Raw genomic sequence first — 22,128 nt, 5'->3', positions numbered from 1 at the left:
CTATAGTGAAACGGAGGGAGTAGTATTTTATTTTGTTAATGATGAATTAAATATACATTCTCTCTTACTGTAGGACTTGGACTTGATTTTCGGTAAGCCCAACATTAGCAATAAGTAAGCCCTACAATAGCCCATTTACCCCATAATTTGATACTAGTATCCATCAATACGAAGAGATGCATAAAATAATATTTTTGTTTTCATAAAAATAATTTATTATTTTGAATGCTATTATTCATAAAAATATTGCTATAAAATAATTATATAAATTCACAATAAAAGTCATTCTCGATGGAATTTCAGTAGGTAAGTAAGACCATTTCTTTAATCTAATTACAAAAGTTGGGGGAATAGTTGTAGATATCACCCGGCCCAACAATGCTTGCCACATCTAAGAGATAACATAATTAATTAATTATCACCATACATTTTTGTTCAACACTATTTGTCTTTTATTATAAGTATGAAAAAAAAATATTTTATTTAAATCACGCTCAAAGCCAAATTCTACTGATTAGACACGGCAAGCAGTTCCTTTTTCTTGACCTCATACTTAAATAGTGTGGAAAATGAGAAAAAATCAATTTAAAATGATTCGTTTGATTTTTAGTTCATTTTTATTTATCAATCAATAGGGAGTAGCTTTTTTTGTCATGTTTTCTTTTTTGATTTTATTATGAGAAATATCTAATGCTAAAATCTCATATCCCCAAAAAATATCTTGGTAAGTTGAACTTTATCATCCAATATTTGCCTGGGTATTTTTAATGCTCCTTCCCCTTCTATTGTTAATTTAAAATATAAATGTACTCATGGGTAAAAAATGAGTCTAAAAGCTCCTTTTATTTTCAATTTTTAGGTTCATCTGATGCAATCTTACGCAATTAATCGTATTAACTGAAATAAACTAAAAATGAAAGAGAATCATCTTGAAGGAGACGAACGTGAATATAAAATAATGCTGTTATTAATTATGGGACACAATTTTAACATATTACTCTTGTTTGCTAACTTTTCTTCTTGTATTGTGCGTCTACCATCTGAACCCAAGGAAAATGTATATACTTCGTGACAAGACTCATATTAGGAGACGTTTGGTTAATGAGTTTCAGCCAGATTAGAATTATTATCTGCACGGTACCTAGTTTTTGGTTACGTAGGTATGTTATCTTTTGGCCCGGTTTTAAAAGCAAAGCCCACACTGTTCATTTACTTTTCAGCTGATAATTATCGGCCAAAATTGCTGCGATTATTTGCTGGCATTGAACGGCGTGCCCGATTAACGCATTTTTTGTCCCAATTGCCCTTCGCCGTGCTGCCATTTTGAAAGTGAACACAACTCATACAACAAATTCGGAGTATCTAACCTGTGTGAGAGGTGGTTCTTAACCGTGAATGAGCTTATGCCGTCGCCGCCGTCGGACAGAAAGTTGCTCCCAAGAAAGTTCAGCGCGCAATTGATGAAAATCCAAGAGGGAGGCGCGGTTTTAATATGCTACAATCCAGAAATAAGTGGAAAACCCTAGGGGCAAAAAAGTCTTAATAACTTAACTACCGATACCAATACAATCAACCAAACGAAGGGATGAGAATAATGTGATTAACTGAAATATCCAACCAAACAGCCAGATTATTATGAATCATGATAGCTGCTCATTATAAACTCAGATGATGCCCGAATGTATTATAAACTCATCTTGATAACCAAATGACTCCTTATGTGATAGTAGTATAAGCTATAGTAATTACACATGTTGGTAATAACTAATTTTAAATAAAAATAGGCTAAATTAGTCAACTAGTATGTTCCAATTGTTTTATGATTATCCATGAAGATTTTGTATTTTAAGGGCATGATTGGTAGCTTGAAAAATATTTTCTTAAAATTACAGATAAAGTTTTTATCAAAATTTGATAAAACAATTATTGGCTTGTATGCAGTTTGGTTCACTCTTTTTTATTGATTATTACTATGGGATGGTACCCCCACATGTTCCAGCTAAGCAAAGTACACATTCATGTGTCACTAAAAGGCCCCTGCTTTGTGTTAGACATCTCCCCTTCAACCCTTCTTCTTCCTCGACATACAGAAGAAATGGTTATAGAAGCCCTCAGGCAGATAACATTCTGAATAATAAGGCTGCATCTGTGGCCGACGAGTCCGACCCAAATATGACTGCGTACACAGTTGAAGATTTCTTCACAGAAGATCAAATCGAAGAAGCCCTCAACTGTGAAGACACCACAGATGTCCTTCTTGGTGATAGTGACACAAAAAGTGTCCGTAGCCCAAGCTCCGACAACAATGGCTATATCATATTACACCTATCAACATTGACATACCTGCGGGGGCTGGAATTTGCGGTTATAGAGCAACGAATCTGGGCCTTCTTGGCTTCTTCTTTCTGGGTACCAACGTCTGCGTCGCCGAGTCGTTGGAGGGCAAAATCGGTAAGAAGAGAAAATTGACTTTGTGGAGATTCAGCAAAAATTAATACCACAGATTTTCGAAGAAAAGGAATTGGCGAAATCGCCGAAATCAGTACGAATCTGTGGAAGATCTGAAGTTTTTCTTCCGGATTTGCCGACAATTCCTAGAGCTACCAAACAGGAGATACGTTTGTAAAAGGGATGCAATTTTAAAGGTTTTGGAATTTTTATGCCTTAATAAGAGCTACCAATCAGGCACTAATTTTTCTTTCGTTGAAAATTTGTATACCCTGGAAAATCAAAAGAAGCATGCTTGACAAAAAAATAGCATAGTGGCATAATGGCATTTATATGGGCAGCCAAAAATAGGTACTCCTATTAAATAATGGGAATAAAGTAGCCTTGACATAAACTATAGAATCTAGATAGGAGTATAATTTTCCACTTCAAGGGATGAATAGCTGAAATGCTCTGTCACGAGTGATTGAAACTTAATAATTATCTCATGTAAAATAAGACACACCCAAGTTCATAAATTCCCATTTGATTTCAATGTACTCTCTCCATCTTATTGAATATTAACTTTTTATTTTTAGTTTGTGTCAACTAAAAATTTCAAATCTCGATTTTGTGTCCACCATCGATGCAGATGAAATGTACTACTACTACTATTCAACAAAATAGATATTTAGACATTCATCTAAAAAGAAGTCACTCATGCAAATTTAAATTTGAAATCAATTTGAGAAATAAAATTTCGTACAAAATGTATGTGACATGTTAAACGATGATCATCCCTATTGCCTATTGGTCTTTATGTGAATGTGCATTGAATACTTGATCTAATTATATTACTCCTTATAAATTGTTAGAAGCTTGGAATGATGCAAGCTATTTCATAATAGGGGTAACTGCTTTTAAAGTCACCAATTTTCTATAAATTCCGGTTTTTCCCACAAACTTTAAAAAGTTTGTGTAATATCACAAATTTTATTGTCGGTTGCCATTTTCCCATGTCAGGTTTTCCGGTCTGATTTAAACTGTTCGTTTCCTATTAAGACAATGTCCAAATTCTTTTATCTTACTATCATTATCTTCGTCTTTGAAATAGCTTCGCGTGAGTACCTTGTACGCCTCAATCGGAACTCGGATGAAGAAGTTATGGCCATTATGATAGTAGAAGGTTGCAACCTTCATCAAATGACCATAACTTCTTCATCAGAGTTCCGATTGAGGCGTACAAGGTACCCACGCGAAACTATTTCAAATATGAAGATAACGATAGTAAGATAAAAGAATTTGGACATTGTCTTAATAAGCAACGAACAGTTTGAATCAGACCGGAAAACCTGACATGGAAAAATGACAACCGAGAATAAAGTTTGTGACATAACACAAATTTTTAAAAATTCGTGGGAAAAACAGGAATTCATGGAAAGTTAGTGACTTTAAAAGCAGTTACCCCTTTTAATAATTCATTTGACTATAAAAAATTCTTGATATTTCGTACGCGTGCATAAATTTTTATATTTTATACTCCCAAAAATTTGAAACATTCCGTAATTGTGGATAAATCATGATTGGAGGATTTGGAATATTTTAAGAAAAACCTGTGAAACAATTCAATGAAAATAAAGCAGATTAGAAAAGTTAAGTGTCTTGGTCCATAGCTTCATGCAACAAATGCTCACTCTTACACGTACATTTTTACATTTCTACACTTGTTTCATTTCGATTTTTTTATTTAATTTGAGAATTGAATTATTGATCCAATTAATTTCTTTTGGAAATAAATGCATACGGCAAAAACCTTTGGATAGCTAGAAACTTGGTTATATATTGTTACTTTAATTTATTTTTACATATTTACAATAAAATTTATATTTTCATTCAATTTAAGCATCATATACAATAAAAAAACATTGATAGCTAGTAACTTGATTAAGCTCATTTGGTCCTCCAACATTGACTTAAAAGTCACGTGAGTACTTAGTTATACGGGAGGTGTTCAGTTTGCAAGATTGTATCCGAGATTAAATGTGTAGTGTGTTTGGTTCATGAGATTCAACTTCACAACTAAATCATAGATGAATAATCATAAGATAATTAGGTCATCCGCATTCATGTCTCTTATCCATCTCTTAATCGTCTCATCTCTTCACTATTCATGGGCCCCACTGTACTTTTTACCTCATCTCTTAACTAAGAGACAACACCTACATCCATCCATCTCTTAATCATCTCATCCCTTAACTATTCATTAAATTTCATTTTTTTATTTTTATTTCCAACAAATTCAATTAATATTTCATTGAAATATTAAATTAATACTAATAATTCATTAAATCATTAAAAACCATAAAAATTACAACATCTGAAAATACGAAAAATACATAATTGAAATCCTATGGAGTATTTTTAATTTTAATTTTTTAATTTTCAATTTTTATTACAATATTGAAAAATACAAAAATTAAAAATTACAACATTTTAATTTATTTTATTTTCGAATTTTCCTGATTTAAAAAAAAAACAAAAAAAATATTTTAAACGGATATAAACGATGCCCACTCGCGGGCCGGCGAGTGGGCGTCACGCACGAGCCGGAGCACGCCACGTCGCCAAGGCGCGTGTCTCGCCAGCTCGAGGCCAGCCTCTTCGGGACGCGTCACGCGACGAGACGGCTCGTCGCTTCGGGACGAGATGCATGCCGCATCGCCGTCTCGATGATGTCTCGTCTCGTCGAGACGAGATAGGGACCGCATCGAGACGCGATGCGGATGCCCTTAGTCACAATCCTCTATGACTAAAATAATTTCACTACTCAATCCTAGATTGCATCTTGTTATTAATTTATCTTAAAAACTGAGCAGCACCTTGTCCGATTGGATATATAGTTATTAGGAAGTTATACTATGTTCCATTCAATTGCGACATTATTTTTTGAAGTTGCACATTTAAGCTGCACATGTTACGATTGGATAGTCTTTAAATATAATAAAAATCATTTTTTTTTGTTGTGGGTACAACCACTGAATCCATGGAATAGCTGCTAACCTATCAAATATTACCAACTTATATATACCAATCAAATTATCAATTTCCAAGGATATAATAGTCCCTTCGTTTTCATTAAAGTAATTTCATTATTTAATAGGAGTACAATACAATGACATTTTGGATATACTATAATCTAAAAATGATGACATTTACATATCTAACACATAAAACACCCCAAAAGATCTACATCTAATTTCTTAGGTCAACTAATACTACAAGTCTACATTGAATAATATCCCGCGCGTGCCGACACCAATCTTCAGCAACATACCTGTATGCCACGTCATCAATTCAAACCGCGCCAAATTTCACTCTAAAACAGAAAATGCATGTGCGAAAATACAGCGATTTTTACTTAACTTTTAAAACTTGTTTTAAGTAACGATTCACTCATTAATTGCACATTTAGGGAAACCGAAAACGGAACCATCAATCAGCAACGCAAAACAACAATTCGATCGACAGAGAAACGTCGCACCAGCAAACAAATTCCACTCCAAATCTGAACCATCTCGTTGTCGCTGACACTATTCGTTTCTGTGCTGTTTCGAACGCACATTGTATACATCTTTCACTCTCTCTCTGCAATTCTGTATCGTGTATTGTATGTATAGGTGGTTGTCTTGTTGTTAACTGAAATATCTTCGCGGGGGAGATTTTTGCGGAATGTTGTGTGCCTTTTGTTCCGCTCCGAAGCAATTCTATTCACTCTCCGATCCGCAACTCTCAACCTTCTGAGCTGTGATTTGTTTTTCGCTCTGCCGCAGCGACGTTATAAATTACCGCGACGGTATGTTTTTCTTCACGTTTAAACAGCTTTTTCTCGTTTGTTTATAGTGTTTCTGATGCATTTTGATTTGACGATTTCGGCTGAAGATGTTGTGTTTATTGGATTCGGTATAGTGATGATTGCGGCTACTGTTTGTTTTTTTTTTTCCATTTCAGTGGAAGTCCAAACATAGTTATGATTTCGGCTGAAGATGTTGTGTTTTTTTGGATTTGGTATAGTGGTGAGGTTTAGGTATTATGTGAATTTTGGCTACTGTTTGCATTTTTCTTTTTGGTGGATGTGAAAACTGAGTTATGATCTCGAGGATTCAGGAAATTGCTGTTGGAAGCTATAGGCTATATTGGTGTTGAAGTGGTACCGATGAATTTGCAACATATGGCATTTTAGGTAGCATTTCCTTGCATTAGTTTTGGTAGCAGTGTGTTTTGAATTGATTTTTGTCAATTTTTTTCTCCAATTTTCTAAGTGTGAATGTGTTTGTCTTGTAGAATAGACTGCATTGGTGTGGCAATGATATAGATGGTTTACTTGAAATTTACATGTTCTGTTGTGGAAACAGGAGGTTAGGTATTTCTCTAGAGGTGAGACATGGCGACATTTGGAGATATAGGGGTTGCAGCAGCATTTAATATTCTCGGTTCCTTGATATTTCTGATAGCATTTGCCTTCCTAAGGCTTCAGCCATTTAACGATAGAGTGTATTTTCCGAAATGGTACCTCAAGGGGTTGAGAAGCAGTCCCAGTCACTCGGGCTCATTTGTTAATAAATTTGTCAATTTAGACTGGAGATCATACATTAGATTTCTGAATTGGATACCAGATGCACTGAAGATGCCTGAGCCGGAGCTTATTGATCATGCAGGCCTGGATTCAGCTGTCTATCTGCGGATATACTTGCTTGGGTATGATTGCATATTAAATTTTCTTGACTTGGTGTTGTATGCTTTACTGTATCATCTGCTAAAAAGTTGCAAAAATAAGGGGACTGTACACTGAAAAATGATTCCATGTATCATATTAAATATGGCAGATATTGTTTTATTGGTACTGAATGCATCTGTATGTTATTAAGAGTCATAAAATATGCTTAATTTGAAGTTCATCGTTGGGTACTGATTCTGGATTTTTGTATATGCAGACTTAAGATTTTTGTTCCAATGACATTGCTTGCTTGGGCCATCATAGTGCCTGTCAACTGGACAAATAAAACCTTGGCACAATTATCTAAAGGAGAGGCTGGGCTAACATATAGTTCAATTGACAAGCTCTCTATTTCAAATGTTCCATTCGGATCACCCAGGTTAGGAGTTTGTTCTAACTATCATCAATTTGTTACTTGCTATTCCAGACTTCCTGACATCAAATTCATTCTCAATGGGATGAACTTGTGGAGGATGACCTATTTACAAAAATTACAAATATAGGTGAATTTAGATTTTAGGAGCAGTATGTTCTGTTCCAACTTATTATTTGTTGTATATAGGCTGCTTTTTTATATCTCGGCATGTTTGTTCTAGTGTATGCTACCTTTCTATTGAGATGCAGAAGGCTCAAATCTAGTGTATGCTACCTTTCCTCAGAGCATTTTTGTTGTGAGAAGTTTTTTTACTCTGTGACTGGAAAACATTATTTATTTCCAGCTAATGTCAGATGATTTTCAGGTCATTGTCTCCAAGTTGAAATTTGAATCCCTCTAAATCTAACTAATTCCACCGCAGTTGAGATCCTTTACACATGCATGAGATTTCTTCATGGACATACACATCTCCAGTTTTCAGTCTTCTTGGATGCACCCATGATAATGTTCATGACCAAAATGTCTTATTTATTTTTTGTCATGTCCAGTAGTTAATGGGTAATTTTTGCTTTACTTAAAAAGCATCTGTTAAAATAGGAATGACACTTTTTATACGTCTAATCACAGGTTTTGGACTCATGTAGTAATGGCCTATGTCTTTACTCTTTGGACGTGCTATGCGTTGAAGAAGGAGTATGAAAAAATTGCTGTAATGCGCTTACACTTTCTTGCTTCAGAAAAGCGCCGTCCTGATCAATTCACGGTAAGAAGCAATATCTTGTTTACTGTCCAAACTCCAAAGGCATTCTGCCAAACTAACTTTAAACAAGGTTGAAGATTGTACAAAGAAAAGTAGATTCTAGAGCTTATAAGCTCCTAGATTCTTTCAAATTAGTATTGAAGTCAACAACTAGCATATTTTAGATGTATGGAGGATAAATAAGGCCTTGTTGAAGATAGATGAAGTCAAATGTTCCCATTGTTGGTTTATTTTCCCTACAAGCTTCTTTGAAGCTAGCTTTTTTCCCTTCTATTCCAAACCTCAAGAATGGTGAAACTATCATGCAGGTTCTTGTCAGAAATGTGCCTCCAGATCCCGATGAATCCGTGACTGAGTGTGTCGAGCACTTCTTTTTGGTCAATCATCCAAATCACTATCTAACTCATCAGGTTTGTTTCTGCTAAGATTAACTGCAAATTTTGTTTTCAGGTGTATAAATATTTTCTGAATAGTTAGAATATCTGTGGGGAATTTTTTGTTGTCTACTGTCTTGTTTAATCAGACATGTACCATAAAATTCATTGCCACTGCGGTTCTCTCTCCATTGAATCTGTTGGATTCAGTTGTTTTCTTACAACAGTTTATGCCTGCCAGAAAATGATTTTCCGTCCATTCGAAAAGAGTTTATTATCTATAGACTCCCTCTCTGTCTTCTACTGTAAATTCTAATATATGCTTTTAAGCTATCGTCACTTTCATTTATGAATACCTGTAATGTAAGTTACTGGGAGGTTCTTCTATGATTGCTTCAATAAGACCTAGTTAATTTTTTTGTATAAATGTAGGAAATAGACTCATTTTTACGTTGACATAGCTCGGGTTACAGGAGGCAAAGCAAATAACCTCTACATTTCTTTATGTGATCACGCATGCTTCTTAAATCCTGAAGCTGTTTTACTTACAGGTTGTAATCAATGCCAATAAACTTGCACAACTGGTTGAGGAGAAGAAGAAAAAGCAAAACTGGCTTGATTATTACCAATTAAAATACTCAAGGAATCGAGGGAAAAGACCTATGGCTAAGGTACTGTTTCTTTGTTCGTTGAGTCATCTCATTTTTGTATCAATTCTTAAGAACTTTATCTTCATTTTGTTATAAGATTCTGTCATGAGTTAAGGATTGCTATTTACTTCTTTAAACTTGCAGACTGGTTTTCTTGGCCTTTGCGGAGATAAAGTGGATGGAATTAATTATCAGACAGCTGAAATAGAGAGACTCACCAAAGAAGTGAGTACATAGAGTTTCACTTAAAATTAACTAGAAATATGTCTTCCTTGCTATATGAGTTTATGACTAGTGCATATGAAATGCAACATTATTTTAATTAAGTCAAAGAAAGTAATTATTGCATGTCTAACCTTTATATAGTAGTATAACCTATTTCGAACGATTTAAGAACTGGTTTCTGTAACTTCGTGGATTTACTGAATGTTCTGCTGCTGACTATATAATTGATCTTGCTTGGCCTTGCTTATTCACATGTAGATTGCTGAAGAGCGGAAAAGGGTAAAAACTGATCCGAAGTGTATCATGCCAGCAGCTTTTGTCTCATTCAAAACTAGGTGGGGGGCTGCTGTGTGCGCACAAACTCAGCAGTCAAGAAACCCAACTGTGTGGTTGACTGAATGGGCTGCAGAACCACGTGATGTATACTGGGCTAACCTTGCAATTCCTTATGTTTCAATAACTATTAGGAAGCTTATTGCTGCAGTTGCTTTCTTCTTCCTTACATTCTTCTTCATGATCCCTGTTTCTGCTGTGCAATCTCTTGCAAATATTGAGAGTATTGAGAAGCAGTTACCTTTTCTCACGTCAGTTGTTGAACAGTGAGTAATTCTTCTAAAGTTATTTACGTAATCATAAATTCTTATTTTTTGTGGTAAGAAGTTCAAGTCTGTTGGGTTCATTTGACTGTGATGAAGTGTACTGCAATCTCGTCATTCTTTTCTGTGATTTATATAATGCTTGAACGTCACATATGTCTTTGAACAGGCTAATCAAAGGTAGGAAGCAGGGATTGATGTTCAGAAGACTAGGTTTAAATAAATCACTTAGAATAGTGAGACTTCAGAGGAATTAGAGTTACTTAGTGCACTTCTGATTTTCCTACCTCTCTCCATTTCAGTACTTGACATTCTAGTATGGGCTCACAAAAAAGAGACTAAAAATAGTTAGTATTATAAGGAGACTAGGAGTTTAAGAGAAAGTTATGCTTGCTCTTCTAACTTTAGCCTCAGTACTAGAGGATGAAAAATGAGCATGGATAGCTTCAACACACTGTAACAGTATCGTGATACGAAGTAGTAGTATACTATTTGAATATTTGCGATGATCCTTGTGCTTTGAGCCTTAGCTTCCTGTGGTTCTATGTGAATAATATAGTCTTGTTTTCTTTATCCACAAATCAATTTGGCAATACATATCTTTTTTTCAGTACTATTCTTCAGCTTATGTAGAGCAATCAATTTGGCTAAACATGTTGATTTTCACATTAATATTAATGTGTTATTCGTGGCGCAGGCCTTTCATTAAGGCTTTCATCCAAGGTGTTCTACCGGGGCTTGCTTTGAAGATTTTTCTAATAGTGCTACCGACAATATTGATGATGATGGCCAAATTCGAGGGTTTTCTATCAATATCAGCTCTGGAGAGGAGAGCTGCCTTCAGATATTACCTATTCAACTTTGTTAATGTTTTCCTTGTGAGCATAATAGCAGGGAGTGCACTTTCGCAACTTGATACTTTTCTTAAGCAGTCACCAAAAGAGTACGTTACCGGAACATAAACCATCTTGACTTTTTTTCTCTTATAACTTTGGAGTGAAAACAGAAATAATGTGATTCATTTTCTGTTACACATGTAGTCAATTTATCAGTGTGTCAACTGAATTTGGTCATTTTATTTGGTGGTTTTTGGTACAAAATTAAGAGCCATTTCATAGTCTTCTCTACTTGTCAATTGGATTTGGTCATCTTGTGTGGTGTTTTTATGAAGTTTATATTTTTCTGAGTTATTGTTCTGTCAGTAAGCGGTATTGCATCTATTTATCTTACATGATTGTGCAATGCAGAATCCCAGAAACAATTGGTGTTGCAATTCCTATGAAGGCAACTTTCTTTATTACTTATGTAATGGTTGATGGATGGGCTGGTATTGCTGGGGAGATCTTAAGACTGAAACCACTTATATTCTTCCATTTGAAAAACTTCTTCCTAGTGAAGACTGAAAAGGACCGAGTGGAGGCGATGGATCCGGGAAGCATTGGTTTTAACACCGGTGAACCTCAAATACAATTATATTTCCTTCTAGGTCTTGTCTATGCTGTGGTGACTCCAGTTTTCCTTCCTTTTATACTGGTCTTCTTTGCTCTGGCATACGTGGTATTTCGCCACCAGGTAGAATAATTCCCCTCATCTCTCTTGTTTCAACGATTTTTCAATACAGATACATATTACACTGTATTCCCTTTTCTTGGCGCAGATCATAAATGTATACAACCAAGAATACGAAAGTGCTGCAGCATTCTGGCCAGACGTACATGCACGTATCATCTATGCTCTGATATTCTCACAGATAATGCTGATGGGATTAATGGGAACGAAAGGGATATATGAGGCCCCACCAGTCCTTATTGTGCTTCCGGTGTTGACAATCTGTTTTCATCTCTACTGCAAAGGCCGTTATCAACCAGCTTTCGTTCGATATCCTCTACAGGTTTGTAGCATGTTCGACTCTATGGAAGTGTCTCTGAAATCAGATATTCTTATTTCAGTTTACAATCATTGTTGCAGGAAGCGATGATGAAAGACACACTCGAACGAACAAAGGAACCTAACCTGAACTTGAAAGGCTACCTCCAGCAGGCCTATATGCACCCCATTTTCAAAGACGAAGAGGACGAAGAAGATGAAGGCTTCAACATGAAACTTGATGACAGTGCGGCAGTGCCCACAAAAAGACAGCAGTCACGAAAAACTACACCAGTCCCCAGCAGATTTAGCGGTGGATCCTCACCAGCGCAGACCGGCAAATTTAGCGGTGGATCCTCCCCAGCGCTGCCCAGCAGATTTAGCCGCGGATCCTCACCAGCGCCGCCTGAACGCGATCACGAAGGCTCTTTGTCTTAAATAGCACCAACTGCGAGCTTGGTATAAAGATCCTGTTAATGAGAGGAGAAGTTATAGTTCCGCGAAGCGAGGGTGTATAAGAACTAACAAAATACGTCCCACGTTGTTCGAGTTTAACATCAGCAGCAGAAGATTGCAGTAGCAATGAGGTAAACAATGGTATCTTCATGGAGACTTAGTTTGCAATTTGCATGCTTGTATTGGTTATAATATTTTGTGGGAAAGAGATGGACGCTTTCCTGTTTGATCGTATTCCTATTTCCTGATTATGTGCATACTCTCTTGTAAATTTTATCATGGTGTTTAATTTGAACTCGTTTTGGTGTTTGATATATAGTAGCAGTGGGTAGTGATAAAATACAAACTCATATATTGTATAAACTCTAAACTTTTCAACACAATATCAACACAACTTTAACACAATGTCAACATAGTATAAAATTTCAAGATTTTGATGTCAACACAATGTCAACACAACATCAACCATTGACAACGTATTGACATTTTTTGTTGCTATGATTTTATCATCTGTTGATATTTTTTAACGGTCCAGATTATAATTTGGAGTTTGTACAATATTTAGAGTTTGCATTTGATCAAATTCCTAATAGTAGTAGTAGTATAATTTTAAGGCAACATTTATATGTTGCAACTTCTAAGGGTTTAGTATTTGCTATCTTTTACTAATACTAATGCGTAGAATTTAACATATCACAATTATAGTTTCAACTAGTAGAAAATTTTATGTTAAAATATTTTGTTGAACGTTTACGCAATTAGACTTTTCTAAATTCTTAAAGTTAGTTTGATATTTATTTGCTTTTAAATAAAATAAGTAGATGAAAAATTATTAATTAACATTAGTTGAATTTGATATTTTTCTCTTCTATTGATTTGATATTTACCCTTGGTAATTAAAAAAAAAACGGACATTTTTTACATATATAAAAAAATAAGTGTTCAAATTGAATGAACTTTACCACTTCACACATAAAGCGTTATTTAAATTTAATGAACTTTACCGTTTCACACAAAGCACAGCTTTTTAAATTATATTAATGACGATGTACTTTTCTTTTAAATTTTATTTTATTTAGATTCTCTTATTTTAATAAAATTTTGTTAGCCGTAAAATTGGCAACATGCATTTTATATCAAAGGTTATATAAAATGTTAAAATTTATCTCATACATAAAAATTAAAGTCAAATGAATAAATTGTAATTATTTGACATTTCAAAATTATACTTAGTATATTGTATTATAAATTAGTTCAATAATTATTAGGAAAAAGATCAAATAACTAAATTGAGTCAGAATTTTAGTTTACCAAGTACTACAATAATTTTTGTGCAGTATGTACGATGGTACTGTATCTGAAAACTTTAATTATACAAAAAAATATCCCAACCCAATAAGTGTGATCTCAGGTGTGCAGAGTATTAAAAATTCAACTGTTATCATTTGCTCAAGAACTAGTTTCAACTTTCAACTTTCAACTTTCAACTTATTGTTCAACTTTAACCAACTCCAAACCTTAAATTCAGAAGTAGGGGTAAATTTGGTATGGTAATTGGTCAACATACCATCAGTATATTTTTTCCAAGTCATTTTGTATTTATGTGTCATGTTCATCTCTTTCTTTGAGACGTGTGTCATACTATTACTAATTTATACTGCTGACTTCTTGTTGAGTGTTGACTGTTGACACTTGAGACTTGACACATTGTGTGTAAAGTGCATGGTTAATAAAGTATTAAAAATATCTCTACTAAAAAATGGAGATAGGATTTTTAAGTGTGTAGGCACATAGCACATGATTAGTTAAGGATTACAAATTACTGCATTCATCTCACAATAGGAGTACATTTGGTGTGGACATAGGTTTGAAAAATTAGTACTATCATTTTTTATATTGATTTTATAATAAAATATGGGTAGAGTGAGTTAGTGAAACATGAGAAGAACCGAAATACCGAAATGTGATTTTTATCATGAGACAGAGTTAGCAATATTCTAAGGTCATTTATATATATATATGTTGCACCAAACAGAATAGTCATTGAAAAAAATATTTAATGAACAGTCACATAAAATTTAAAAGTTGATAGTCCACAAAATAGGCATTCTCGCCCATTACATGATGAATATCATGTAATTCAAGTAGGTACGAGTAATATTTATGTTATTCAACTTCCCCCAAAATCACACACATCACATTTCGTCCAAAACTGTAAATTAATTTACACGCATCCTCACCAAAAAGATATCCACAAAATTAGTCAAATATTATCCCTAAAATTATTAGGGTAAAACATGCCATATTGATAACAAAAAGATTCCCAAATCCATCATCTAAAACAATACGAATATATGCAATCACTAATTTCCGTACGTAATTATAGCATATCTTTTAGAATTAGTATGACAAATTAACTAAAAAAGAATTACTCTTAACAACTTCACCTTTATCTCGCCTAGCTGGAACTGACTACTTTACCCTTTCCAAAGCAGACAACACAAATCTACCAAAAATTTTATGATATTTATTTGAATATTCCCACACCCAGATTTTCGATATAATAATTTAATAACAATATAAAGCAGCTTCTGCGTTTCCGTTTATTTCCATCTCAACTCTACGTGTCTTTTTCTCTCTTGAATGCGATTCATATATATCAATGCAAATTCGGCAAAATAAAATTAATAAATCTTCGTAGATTCTCCCATCGCTGTTGCACTTAGCTTTTCTCACGCAATTCGATTTCGTGTTGATCGGCTAAATTAATTGGATTGCGGAGGGAAAGTTCTGTTTCTTGACCAGAATTGCTCATCAATGGGTAAGTGATTGTTTGTTTTTCTGCATTCTTAGGTGAATTGGATCGTGAATTGCTTTACTTTTTGAGTTTGTATGAGTTATTATTTTTGATGTTGCTGTTTGAAGAGGCGATGAATGTAATTGGATTGATCCGTGGATTTTCGTTTGCGAGAATCAGTTGTGTGGTGAGTTTAGGTGATATCGCATCTTTGTGAATAGTGATGCAGGTTAGGTGCATCCACTCGGTAATCATTGACTCGGTATCAACTCAAATTTCAATTGCTGATATATACCGATTCATGTTTGTTAGCAAATAGTCCATCAATTTATCATTTAGAGATGTTTATTTAAAATGTACCTTCGGCGATGAAGTGAATTTAGTAGTAATTTGTTTAAGATAGGAAACAAAAAAAAAACCTGTTTTCTAGAAGATGTTTTCTACCTTTGGTTAAGGCGCATGAGATGCACACTCTCTAGCTGGTTTAGGCAATTTTTTTGTGAGAATGATGTCATGTTATGTTGGTTTTGTTAAACTGTTTTCTTTTAACTATCGGAGTTGTGGAATTTTGCAACTTTAACAACATTGCAGTAGAAAAGACAGGCAGATGCTGAGCAACATTGTGCACCTGATATATACTGTTTCCTAACACTACCTATTGTTTGTGCGCCTGCTAATTAGTTTCTTCATGATATTTTTTTCACTCTTGCTTTTTTTATCCTGCTGATTATCGTGTTCATCGGCAGTTTGATGATGGCAGTATTGCTCACAAAGCAAGAACAGCTCAGTCAGTGCACAAACAATGATATGCAATTGAGGCCAAGAAGCCTGAGACATTCGCCTACAAGGAAGAGGAAATTTATCATTGATACAGAGGATGAGGAAGAATTTGAAGGAAACTTAGAATTATTGCCTACCGGAGATTTGTCAAATCAGAGGAAAAGATTGTTTGGAAGCAGCAATAAAACCTCTTGCTCTGTGATATCAACAACACCACATCAGATGGTTCCGATCATAGAAGGAGTACCAAAGGCAAAGAGAAGTGGCACCAGAAGGAAAGGAATGGGAACTCAGAGAGTTGTGGATGCAGACACATGGACCTCATCCTTAGACAAACTTCTCTGTTCAAAGAAGACGTGCCAGCCTCTTTCTTTTGGTGAACTGAAGTATGATAGCCTGGACGAGGAAGATGAAGTTCGTTTTAGATCCCTCAGAAAGTTATCAAAAAAAGAGCATACTGTGAAACACATAATGTCTATTACTGAAACAAAAGGCTTTCTTGAGAAAGAACCCTCAGGAAAAGTTTGCAAGGTGTCAAATGAGAGAAAGATATGTGGGAATAAACTCAAGAGGAAAAAAGTTGAAAGTGATAGTGAAGAAGAGTGGGAAGAGCATAAGACGAAAAAAAGGGTACCCGTGGTTCTATCTGGTAGCCAAAAAACACAAACAGCAAAGCATCGAACATTGAGAAGGAGTTGTGTTTCTTCAAACAAGTATTTAGAAGATTTCATTGTTTGTGATTGGGTGGATGATGAAGAAGAAGAAGAAGAAGAAAATGTGGCTTCAATCATAGATACAATGATGGGAGGTAGTGATGTTGATGCTGTCCGAAGTAGTGATGATAGCCCAAAGTCTGAAATAAGTTTGTGTGCGAAAAAGAAATGTGATGATTCTGCGAATCAATGTTTATCTAGCTTATCATCATCACCCCCCTCCTCCACTTCCTCCTCTTCCTCCTCATCGGCTAGTTTGTCAAGTTTGAAAACTGATATAGAAAAAGTAAAAAGGTCACCAGTTGAACATACGAAGGTAGATAAAGTTATTCTTTCTTTTCCAAATTTTAGTAGTTCATAGTGCCTATTTGATTTCTTTTTGATATGATGCTTTCCTTTATCATAAGCAGGTAAATGGAAAGAAGTCCATTAAGTGTCATCAATGTGGCAGAGAAGAGCGACGGATTGTTGTTCCATGCACCAAATGTGAAGGAATCTTTTATTGTGTCCAATGTATCAAACAATGGTTCTAATTCTGCTCTATCCATATAAATCTTGTCTTTTATAAATAAGGTGGAATAATAATGATAACTTTCCTAACTTTTATCCAGGTATCCATCATTATCTGAAAAGGAAGTTTCAGAGGCTTGCCCATACTGCCGATTGATTTGCAACTGCAACTTGTGCTTGCATTCACCTTCCACATTGAAGGTATATTTTTTTTCCAAACAAAATATGATTTTGTTGCTTTTCATCTTCTAAAATCTTGTTAAAATGACATTAGACATCAAAAAGAGATATGAACAACGATGAGAAGATTCGGCATCTACACTACCTAATCACTGAAATTTATCCGTACCTTGAACATATTCATCAAGAACAAATCAAAGAAATTGAGGTAGAGTCAACAATTAAAGGTATGCTTCCTTTAACTCGAAGTGGTATGTATGTTTGAGGCCATTCTAGTTTTAATCATAGATATTTTGCATTTGGCAGGGATACCATCTTCTTTTGTTGAAGTAAAACGTGCAATTTTCTATAATGATGAGCGTGTATATTGGTAACTTATTCATCCGCTAGACTTTTGTATTCAACAGTTATAATTCTCATATGCATAACTTTTTTTTTTTTTGGTCTTTTTTTTGGAACAGCAACCACTGTTCAACTTCAATTGTCGACCTTCACCGGAGCTGCCCAAATTGCTCTTATGAGTTGTGTATTAGGTGCTTTCAGGAGATCCGTGCTGGTCAGCTGCCAGGAAATATTAGCAAAACTGTCTTTCAGTATGTGGACAGAGGCACCAGTTACATGCATGGTGATGGAATATTCACAGAATCTTGTCATGGAGATTCATTGGGTATAGAATCTGGAACACCTGTTGAGTGGGCTGACATCAGAGATGGGGGCATTGTTTGTCCCCCAAAAGAGATGGGTGGGTGTGGTGGTTCCAAGTTACAACTCAAATGTCTTCTTCCAGAAAAATGGATATTAAATTTGAAAAGAAGAGCTGAGAAGGTCATGAGTGAATGTAAGAAAACCGTTTTTCAGCCCACATTCTTCGAAGGTGAGCCTGAAGACCCATGCAATGCAGCTTCCAGAGAAGGCTCTAAAGGTAACAACTTGTATTGCCCCGATTCGAGGGATATCCTGAATGAGGAAGGGGTTCTTCACTTCCGCCAGCACTGGGCCAGGGGAGAACCAGTCATAGTCAGAAATGTACTTGAGCAAACAAGTGGGTTAAGTTGGGAGCCTATGGTCATGTGGCGTGCATTGTCTGAGCATACAGATGACAGCATCAGTTCAAAAATATCTGAAGTCAGAGCTATTGATTGTCTAGCTGGCTGTGAGGTTAGTTCCAGTATACTTTAAAATATTGCATTGACATTATCAGCTCAATAATATCTCACTGCAAAATCGAATACAACCATGTTATTGGTTTTTGCTTATTCATGCACGGATGAATTTGTCTGCCATAGGTGCCAGTAGTTATCAATTGCATCTGCCACTATTGACATTTCGTTTAATTACTTCCCAGGTGGAGATCAATACTCGCAGATTCTTCAAAGGCTACACGGAAGGGAGACGATATGCAAACTTCTGGCCGGAGATGCTTAAGCTCAAGGACTGGCCACCATCAGACAAATTTGAGGATTTATTACCACGCCATTGCGAAGAGTTCGTTCGAGCCTTGCCATTCCAAGAATACACTGATCCAACTGCTGGAGTTCTTAATGTTGCTGCAAAGTTGCCTTCGACTGTCTTGAAACCTGATATGGGTCCAAAGACATATATTGCATACGGGACTGTTGAGGAACTTGGAAGAGGCGATTCTGTGACTAAGCTTCACTGTGATATGTCAGATGCGGTATGACACAAGTTGTCACAATATCATTTGTGCTTTGCCTGACAATACTCTTTTAACTATCCGATTCAAACAAATCTGGTTCAGTCTTTGCTCCAAAACTCTTTAGTGGTCATTTCCTATGTCAAAATTATGCTAAATGTGAAGTCGGGCACTCCATATTTGAATTGTTCAAGATGTCACCTCTACTTAACATTTCATCTGCATTGTACTATGCCTCACTAATAGAGCCTCATGGGTGCAGGTGAATATTTTGACTCACACAGCAGATGTGGCTATAAGTGAGGAGCAGTACGATGCAATTGAATTGTTGAAAGAAAGGCATCGAGCGCAGGATGAAGAAGAATGCAAGGCCAGAAGAAAAAATGCAACTGCATGCACCACAAGTGACTGCTCTGGCTGCTCCGACAGTGACAAAGGCACTTGCTTTTCACCTAACCTTCATCAATCAGACGACGGTGGTGGCGCTCTGTGGGATATTTTCAGAAGGGAAGATGTTCCGAAATTGAAAGCGTATCTTGCTGAGCATTCAAATGAATTTAGACACACTTACTGCTGTCCAGTTGAGCAGGTAATTTATAATGGTAAAAAGCTTGAAGTTTGCTACATTCACTCTGTGCTAGACTGTCTCTTATCTGCTTTTCTTTATCTAGGTCATTCACCCAATTCACGATCAAACCTTCTATTTGACTAAAGCACACAAAGCCAAACTGAAGGAAGAGTTTGGTATGCACATAGTAGTATAGTATTCGTAAGCATTGCACGGTTCTATCATCTTACTGAAGCAAGCTTCTGATCTCGGCATTTCAGGCATAGAACCTTGGACGTTTGAACAGAAGATCGGCGAAGCTGTCTTCATCCCTGCAGGCTGCCCACACCAAGTCAGGAATCTGAAGGTAATAGTCTAACGTGATTCAACATACACGGTGATGGAAGGATGACTTTAATTTGTGACCTGTTTATGCATTTACAGTCATGTACCAAGGTCGCTGCTGACTTCGTTTCTCCAGAAAATTTGCACGAGTGCCTTAAGCTGACTGAGGAATTCAGGAAGCTTCCAAGGGATCACAGAGCCAAAGAAGACAAATTAGAGGTTGGCTATCGATATATCCTCGTACCTTATAGATGAACAAGCTATCGATCGGCTAACAATTTTTGTATTGGGCAGGTGAAGAAGATGATCCTTCATGCAGTCAGCAATGCCGTTGATGAGCTTGAGAAACTGATGGCTGCACAAGATGAGAGCTTTTAGCAATAGCAGAATTTTCCTCCTTTATATTTTGTTGTTGAAACATTTTTTGGGTATCATAGAAATAAATAACTGGAATTCTATATATATATTCCTCCTGAATCGTAGTATAGATTGCTTGAAGGTTTGTGCAAACAGATACAAATCAGCTGCATAGATATTTTTTCCTTATGAAGCTGATACAAAAAGGATTAAAAGAAAATATAGATCAATACATGCATCAGATATTCAGATGTACTATCTCATTTTCTCACGGAAAAGGCAACTTGATTGAAGAAAAGGTGACGATCACTAAAATTCATGATCCCGATATTAATAAATCAATCTAATACATGCAAAAGAATTACAGTTGGAATTAATCATATACTAACGCCTAAATTTAGGCCTGCAAATTCGGGTAACTAGGCTGCCCGAAATTTCTAAAATACCTGCACGCGAATTCGAAAACCCTAATACCTGATATGGGTAACAGAAAACGATTAATTGGATACTCGCAAACCCGAAATTATTATGTTTCAGATTTATTCTATTTATATAAATTATATCGTGATGAGTATATGGGTAATTAAAATTAAATACGCTAATACATATAATAGACAACAAACACTACACCCTATGTTCCATGGTAATGGAGTCATTTTGGTTCGTTCCATAGTAGTTGAGTCATTTACTTTTTCATCTATCTATTTTTTTCATTTCCTATTTTATTCTTGCTTTATTTAAATCACTTTTTAGTAAAAGTCAACACAATTTTTTTTAAATAGCGTGAAGAAAAGAAACTCATCCACTACCACAGAATGGAGGGAATACTTAAATTCAATATGAAGAAGTTAGATACAATTTTATAACTATAAGCACAAATGCACGAATCCATTATCGGGTACTATTCGAGTATCTGAGTATACGTCCAGGTACTTGAAACCTTAAAAATATCCTTACACCAATTACCCAAACCATACTCGAACCCATATTTTTAGGTTTCAAGTACCCAAAACATGTTGGATATCAATTATACCCGAAACCCGATAACTAAATTTGCGGTCCTATCTAAATTCATGAATATGAAATGAGTGAGGAAGTCAAATTGCGATGCAAGTTGCATCATTTTAGTTGGAACTTTAATTGGTAAAATCTCATAAAAAATTAATGTGAGATTTAAATTTAGTGTAGACATCAATTTTGTTGGAGAATGGGATAGTGATAAAAATATTCTCTCCTCATCTATGTTAATAATAGTCTCAGTTTAATTTGGATTGAGTATTAAGAAATATAATTACTTTAATATACACCATCCATCCCTTTTACAATTTGAGTTATACGGATTGTTTTACTATAGCTGAATTATTATTTTTTTTTTGCAAAAAATAATTGATTTATTCTCTCTTACTTACCATATCTTATTCTATGTTAATTTATTCTTTGTACCTTTTTTGCTTTTCTACTTTATTCACCTTTCATTTAACTCATTTTTAAGACAATTTTTTAAATATCTTACCGAAAAGAAATATATCTACTGCAGAGGGCTAGAGGGAATATTAATTTTATAATGAAATATGAGTGAGATAAAGTTAGTGGAATATATGGTACATTACCAAAAATAGAAAAAGTAAATGAGACAATTATTCATGATCGGAAAAAAATGGCAAATTGGGACAGTTAATGGCGGATAGATGAATAACTACTAGTAATTTATAACCAGAACCATTATATAAAAAACTGAAGG

At 35.2% G+C, this 22,128-nt stretch overlaps 2 protein-coding genes across 4 annotated transcripts; both read left to right on the top strand.

Annotated features, from left to right (window-relative positions):
• The first annotated feature begins 5,899 nt into the window (after positions 1 to 5,899).
• Positions 5,900 to 12,818, top strand: LOC148931688 (hyperosmolality-gated Ca2+ permeable channel 1.2-like). Of its 2 annotated transcripts, XM_089065801.1 has the most exons (13): positions 5,900 to 6,280; positions 6,592 to 6,667; positions 6,840 to 7,182; positions 7,419 to 7,580; positions 8,205 to 8,340; positions 8,646 to 8,747; positions 9,263 to 9,382; positions 9,506 to 9,586; positions 9,845 to 10,185; positions 10,880 to 11,125; positions 11,430 to 11,754; positions 11,840 to 12,073; positions 12,151 to 12,818. In XM_089065801.1, the coding sequence occupies exons 3-13, from the start codon at positions 6,869 to 6,871 to the stop codon at positions 12,484 to 12,486; spliced, it is 2,397 nt and encodes a 798-aa protein (XP_088921927.1). In that variant the 5' UTR covers positions 5,900 to 6,280; positions 6,592 to 6,667; positions 6,840 to 6,868; the 3' UTR covers positions 12,487 to 12,818. The 2 variants fall into 2 exon arrangements, with proteins under 2 accessions (XP_088921927.1, XP_088921926.1); XM_089065800.1 differs by lacking the exon at positions 6,592 to 6,667.
• A 2,286-nt stretch (positions 12,819 to 15,104) lies between these two features.
• LOC148931687 (lysine-specific demethylase JMJ26-like) lies at positions 15,105 to 20,528 on the top strand. 2 transcript variants are annotated; one of them, XM_089065731.1, is made up of 13 exons: positions 15,106 to 15,325; positions 16,048 to 17,110; positions 17,205 to 17,320; positions 17,406 to 17,505; positions 17,579 to 17,711; positions 17,791 to 17,854; positions 17,946 to 18,642; positions 18,830 to 19,159; positions 19,401 to 19,727; positions 19,810 to 19,882; positions 19,967 to 20,052; positions 20,130 to 20,249; positions 20,325 to 20,528. In XM_089065731.1, the coding sequence occupies exons 2-13, from the start codon at positions 16,052 to 16,054 to the stop codon at positions 20,406 to 20,408; spliced, it is 3,189 nt and encodes a 1,062-aa protein (XP_088921857.1). In that variant the 5' UTR covers positions 15,106 to 15,325; positions 16,048 to 16,051; the 3' UTR covers positions 20,409 to 20,528. The 2 variants fall into 2 exon arrangements, 1 of the variants encoding a protein (XP_088921857.1); XR_016135809.1 differs by lacking the exons at positions 19,810 to 19,882; positions 20,325 to 20,528 and having other exon boundaries at positions 15,105 to 15,325; positions 20,130 to 20,182.
• The last annotated feature ends 1,600 nt before the right edge of the window (positions 20,529 to 22,128 follow it).

This window comes from Salvia hispanica, chromosome 2 (assembly GCF_029641045.1).
Source record: "Salvia hispanica isolate PSC_SH4W2 chromosome 2, Shi_PSC_v1, whole genome shotgun sequence".
Taxonomy (NCBI): Eukaryota; Viridiplantae; Streptophyta; class Magnoliopsida; order Lamiales; family Lamiaceae; genus Salvia; species Salvia hispanica.
The sequence above is the reverse complement of the archived record's forward strand: the minus strand, read 5'-3'. Positions and strand labels throughout refer to the sequence as shown.